This window comes from Syngnathus typhle, linkage group LG4 (genome assembly GCF_033458585.1).
Source record: "Syngnathus typhle isolate RoL2023-S1 ecotype Sweden linkage group LG4, RoL_Styp_1.0, whole genome shotgun sequence".
Taxonomy (NCBI): Eukaryota; Metazoa; Chordata; class Actinopteri; order Syngnathiformes; family Syngnathidae; genus Syngnathus; species Syngnathus typhle.
In genome coordinates, this window is record NC_083741.1 from 2,049,897 (window position 1) to 2,056,351 (window position 6,455).

The 6,455-nt window shown below is 40.2% G+C and overlaps 1 protein-coding gene across 1 annotated transcript; it reads right to left on the reverse strand.

The window, feature by feature from the left end:
• Positions 1–1,517: 1,517 nt before the first annotated feature.
• Positions 1,518–5,833, reverse strand: LOC133153210 (tubulin alpha-1C chain-like). The gene is made up of 5 exons (XM_061277335.1): positions 5,573–5,833; positions 4,590–4,614; positions 3,789–4,011; positions 2,766–2,914; positions 1,518–2,690 (listed from the first exon to the last, which is right to left on the reverse strand). Exons 2-5 carry the CDS (start codon positions 4,590–4,592, stop codon positions 1,713–1,715), a joined length of 1,353 nt encoding a protein of 450 aa, XP_061133319.1. The 5' UTR covers positions 4,593–4,614; positions 5,573–5,833; the 3' UTR covers positions 1,518–1,712.
• Positions 5,834–6,455: the final 622 nt, after the last annotated feature.

The window sequence follows — 6,455 nt, forward strand, 5'->3', positions numbered from 1 at the left end:
ACTATACACGGAAAAAAACGGTAATTGAAAAGCAAGAAAATATCCAAATCTAAATATATTATTTTAAAAAATCAATAAATACTGCCCTAAACATGACTACCTTAAATGAAAAGCTTCTGATATCTCGCCACAGGTTTTTTCATCTGTTCCTGTAATCGTCCCGTCCCGGGTCAAGTGCCAACTATAGGCCTCTTTATACCCATACAACAACAGCCGCATTGCATTACGTGGCCGATACATTGTGTTGTGCGGCACTTTTACAACTAGTCTGCAACACAAGATGCTCTCAGGACAGCTGATACGCGTGGAATGCCATCATATCTCAGGATTTCTCCGTTTAATCACATGATGCGATGATGTAATGCAACCAGCTTTATTGTCGTTACACGTCACCAAGCAACGAGATGTAAACAGGCTCAATTCACACAAGGGCCAAGCAACAAAATAATGCAGCTTTTCCCAGCTATGTTCCACAAGGCCTCTATATGTCACCAGAGAGGTGAGGATTTGCACAGTCATAGATGGATGTAAATGAGAGAATCCGTTCACTTTCAAGGGAATATTTTTCCCCCCTTTCATTTGTGCGACCCGCTGCGGACCACCTTTAACCAGGCAGTGGTTGGGGATCACTGATTTACATGATTACCATGCATGTCATTTCATCCATTTCACTTCTCACCCAGGTTGCAGTCTGTTTGAACTACTCCCCTCCAGACGGCGTTACAGAGCTCGGTACGCCAAAACCAGCAGACAGAGACAGCTTCTTCCCCCAGGCTGTTGCTCTGATGAACTCACACCACTCTTAAGAGTCTTGGAGTCATAACTGTGCAATAACATCCTACTCTCCACACCTTTTTTGAATTTGTCTACACTGTTTGTACTATGTGTCCTCTCTGTATCCATTGCAGCCTGGTCATCCTGGAAGAGGGACCTTCCCTACTCTCCACACCTTTTTTGAATTTGTCTACACTGTTTGTACTATGTGTCCTCTCTGTATCCATTGCAGCCTGGTCATCCTGGAAGAGGGACCTTCCCATCTGTGGTCTCTTCTCAAGGTTTCTCATTTCCCCTAGCTGGAGTTTTGAGTTTTTCCTTGCCCTTTTGGGAGTTTAAGATCAGGGGATGTTTGAGAATATTTGCCATTTTTCACATGTCCTGAGTGCTGTTAGTCACCTGAATGTTGAACAGAGGGTGTGATTTACCAAAGTCAAATTCCTTGTTTGGCACGCTCAAACATGGCGAATAAAACTCTTGAATCTTGAATAATGTCCTTTTCCACTAGAATAGCAATGTAAATACAATAGTTACATGAGAATTTTTTGCATCTACTTATTCTGCCTTCAATTACATCACGTAGATTATCATGTTGACAAACCTGTAACTATCTGACTTTTTAACAATTCTTTTGTAGTTTAAAAAAATCTAGGTTGGTTTTCTCAAATCATTGTGATGGACTGCGGTCTTCAAAGATGTCTGGCATCTTGACGAGAATGTCTGGAATACAATGAAGGAGACCATTTGAATAACAAGGTTGGTAATTTCTTTTAATTGTCAATTTTGTCCTAAATGCATAAACAATTTGAAGGAAAAAAGGTATTTATCTTTTAGTGATCCAACTAATTGTCTGGTTTGCACAATCAAACTAATCAGCAAATACATTCAGGATCACAGAGGAAACATTGTTTCCTGCAATCTAGTTCCTTTGTACGTCTTTAATATTCCTCTCCTTCCTCACCCTGATCATCAACTGAGTCGGCCCCAACCTCCTCATAGTCCTTCTCTAGAGCTGCCATGTCCTCTCTGGCTTCAGAGAATTCTCCCTCCTCCATACCCTCCCCCACATACCAGTGAACAAAAGCGCGCTTGGCATACATCAGGTCAAACTTGTGATCGAGCCGAGCCCAGGCCTCTGCAACGGCTGTTGTATTGCTCAGCATGCACACAGCTCTCTGTACTTTGGCCAGGTCGCCACCGGGAACCACAGTGGGGGGCTGATAGTTGATGCCCACCTTAAAACCAGTGGGGCACCAGTCCACAAACTGGATGGTGCGCTTGGTTTTGATTGTGGCAATGGCGGCATTTACATCTTTGGGCACCACATCGCCACGATACAAAAGGCAACACGCCATGTACTTGCCATGACGAGGGTCACACTTCACCATCTGGTTGGCTGGCTCAAAGCACGCGTTGGTGATATCAGCAACAGTTAATTGCTCATGGTAAGCCTTCTCAGCAGAAATGATGGGGGCGTAGGTGGCCAGAGGGAAGTGGATACGAGGATATGGTACCAAGTTGGTTTGAAACTCTGCAAGATCGACATTGAGGGCGCCGTCGAAACGAAGGGAAGCCGTGATCGAGGAAGTGATCTGACTGATCAATCTGTTCAGATTGGTGTATGTAGGACGCTCCATGTCTAGGTTTCGGCGGCAAATATCATAAATGGCCTCATTATCCACCATGAAGGCACAGTCAGAGTGCTCCAGGGTGGTGTGTGTGGTCAAGATGGAATTGTAGGGCTCCACCACAGCCGTGGACACCTGAGGTGCTGGATAGATGGAGAACTCCAGCTTGGACTTCTTTCCGTAGTCCACAGATAGACGCTCCATCAACAGGGACGTGAACCCGGAACCGGTGCCACCGCCGAAACTGTGGAACACCAGGAATCCCTGAAGGCCGGTGCACTGGTCAGCCTGGTGACGCGGAGGGACATGAATCGAACATCACATTTGTCTTTGTAATCACAAGTTCTTGACATCAGTGCTCACCAGTTTGCGTATTCTGTCCAGCACGAGGTCAATGATCTCTTTGCCGATGGTGTAGTGACCACGGGCGTAGTTATTTGCGGCATCCTCCTTGCCGGTGATTAACTGTTCAGGGTGGAAGAGCTGCCGATAGGTTCCCGTACGCACTTCGTCTGAACAAAACAAACCAATGCCTCTGCTTTATTTTATGTTAAGTTCAAGATTGAACTTTTGTAATTCCTCATAGAACACGGTCTACTTTCTTTTGGGGGGGGGGATGTAATGGGGAAAAAAAACTTGTAAAACAAACTAATAGCCATCAAATGGCAGCAGTGAGTAGCTCTTGGATTAGTTCACCATTTATCAAAACAATGGACGCTTCTGAACATGGCGCCTCTGAATCCGACCGTTGCAATCAACTTTTACAGTCAGTGATGGTATCGTTAGATCTATGACAGATGTCTCACATGAGATAAAGTTTATTTTAAAGTTTATTTAAATTTCATTTTATTAAATTTCAAAGTACAAATGAACTATCGTACGTAGTGTACATATGCACGCGTGCATAGCATGACGCACAAACACACTAAACACTACTACTAAGTTGCGTGCAAATCGTTTGATTCAGTTGATACACCGATATTTTGTTTCGATAAACTTTTTACTGTTGCTTTTGGTATTTTACACACAAAAAGAACTACAGATGTACAGCTGTTTGAGGCGTCACTAAAAACTACAAAAAGCTTTTTTTGGACGAAAATAGAAACAAAATCATATTCTACTGATTACTAAAAGAAAATTATTAAGGTAAAAATATTTTGGAATTAAGAAGGCTAATCTTTTATTTGTTAATTTCTGTGTGATAGTTTTTACAACTATCACTATAACACTTTGAAATTATAAAATTCTGTGAGCCTTGAAAGATCAGTCATAAAGCTTTAAATTGGATAGCACAATATATGTTATTTTATTTGGAGGGTGGAGGTGGCCTGGCAGTAAAAGAGTGAACGTTTTGATGTGCAGCAGTTCAGAGATTAGCTAGTTTACCGATGACTGTGGGCTCCAGGTCCACAAAGACAGCTCTGGGGACATGCTTTCCCGCTCCGGTCTCACTGAAGAAAGTGTTGAAGGAATCGTCTCCTCCTCCAATTGTTTTGTCACTGGGCATCTGTCCGTCCGGCTGGATTCCATGTTCCAGGCAGTAAAGCTCCCAGCAGGCATTGCCAATCTGAACGCCAGCCTGTCCAACATGCACCGAGATACACTCACGCTGTAGGAGGGAAAAATTATGTTAAGGCCATTTAAAGGTTATAATATATTGTTACAAGTTGGGTAACACATTGGGTAATGATTTTCTAATGATTTTCTAAGCAGTTCAACAAACGTGAGTAATTAATTCTCCGTGGCGACCCTTGAAGGGACAAGCCATCCAAAAGTCCACAAAGTCAACAACAAAAGTTTCCAGGCGAATTAATGGTATGGTGATTCATGGCACTGTATAAAAATATAAGGAAAGAATAATCTTTAGAACAGTTAATCAATTGTATTGTCCGAATTGGCCAGACAAGGTAAGATATAGATCGTTTTAAATAGTTTGCGTAAAGTCCCCTTAATTTGTTGATTTGCTTTCAGTGGTCCTCACTGGGAAGTGTCTTATTGAATATTTTCTAAGTTCCACATCTAAGTTTCCAATAGAAAGTTTTCAGCACCTTTTTAACATTGGTTGAGAAGTAATCTTTTTCAAAAGAAAAAAACTAGTGGCACAGTCCGCCATATGCCTTGTCAGTTTATGAAATAAAAATGTAAACAACATAAGTCTCAAAAGGAAATAATCCCATGCACACTCACCATATTTCCTTAAGGAGAGGAGTTTCTGAAAAAATAAGCAACAGTTTGGACAGGTGAAAACCATGTGATTGAATTCATTTAGGCATCAAGTGATGCATACTGGAGTAAACAGAGCAAGGTCACCTACATGGTTTTGTCAGGTAGCCCCCAAGGACCACGAGTAGCCTGCAAGCCTGTCCAAGAACTAGTAGTTGTGATATTCTAGGCATGTTGTAGAAGTTTTCATTTGAAAATGTGAACATGGGCAGATTTAAAAAAAAATGTTTTGATATTCATTGGTTTTATAATTGTTATAAATCATCAGCAATTCATCAGTTTTGTCATTGTTAGAAATCATGAGCACGATCAGTGTCTTCACATAATTTAGTATAAAAAATGTATCAAAGGTAATTTGATCAAATTGGTTACTTTAGAATTGTATCAAACTGGTAGCCCTCCGGCATTTGTTACGGAAGACACTTCAAAAAGGTTGGTGAGAGTTGGTTAGAGATGTTATCAGATCCTCACACAAAATACAGTACAAACCAACCTTGGAGAGAACCATTAGTTGGGCAACCATCTGTCATCACCATGAACACACAAATTAAAATCTGTAGAAATCTCTCTAGACCAAACGTTTGACGAACTGTAATTCCAGTTGGCGATTCAATGACGGATTTTTTTCCCCTTGTTATTGTAAATATCACTTTTAAAATTACACCACCCAACTAGATGATTGAGTCAATTTCGACAAGCTAAACACCTTTTGAAAATAATGACTCGGAAGTTTTGCTTGATCTTTGCATGCTAGTATTCAAAAACTTGTATTAGCAGTAGCAGCGCTCAGTGGCTTCTTCTCTAGTGCTACAATTGATTGCATCGTTTAGTCAATAGTTATAAAGGACAGTACTCCATTTTGAATATTCTGTAGCCATGGGATTATTTTAGTAGACGGACAAAAAAGACAAAAATTCTACAGTATTATAGTAAATAATTAAGCTTACCGATAACCAACTCCGAGCAATCAGTTGATTGATTTGCGATGTGGTTTGACTGACTTTGTAAAAGAGCAGCAAGTACTCTTATGGATGGTCAAACGCTGGCTTTCCACAAAGAAGTTCCAAGCGTATACAAGCTCTGAAGAGAAGATGCCATAAAAGAAAAAGAACGTCATAAAGGATTCGGGTGGAGTGACGTCATCGCCATGCACGTGACAAAGACTGACGTGAACAGTCACGCGTATGTCAAATATGGAACGCCGTCATGATACGACGTATTCGGAAACAACCACTTGCACTGCTGTCTCAAAGTGAATAATAATGATCAAATAATTATTTATTCATTCTTAGTATGCGTTATTTAATAAATTATTTATTACTAATCAGTTATTATACAATTTTCTGTCTCAAATATTCTTCCCGAAATTATTATCGGTTGCAGTTTGCTGTGGAGAAAAACTACTGCATCATATTTAGAGTGTCGAATATGTTTCATTCACGCAGCTGTTTCAAGTAAGCAGAGAGTAATAATATTGAAGAAAATGGGTTCCAAAAAGTCCCGCCTAGCTACAAGAACAGATATGCTCACACCTCACTGATTAAAGTACATAACTATATAATTATATTCACACATTAAATCAATAAAAGAAACATTTTAAGCATATAATTATACCTACACACAAGATCAATATAGAAAACATATTTTCAGTTTAAAAGAAGACATAACTAGACGTTTTTTGATGTGAAGCGGTAAAGAGAAACTTCATGATCTGATATGAAATTTTGTGCACTTTAAAAGAAATGTTTTTGGGTATATTGCTTGATATTGTGACTTATTATTTGCCTTGTTCTTTTATTGACTGGTTTTGAACAGGTTTGGTTTGCAATC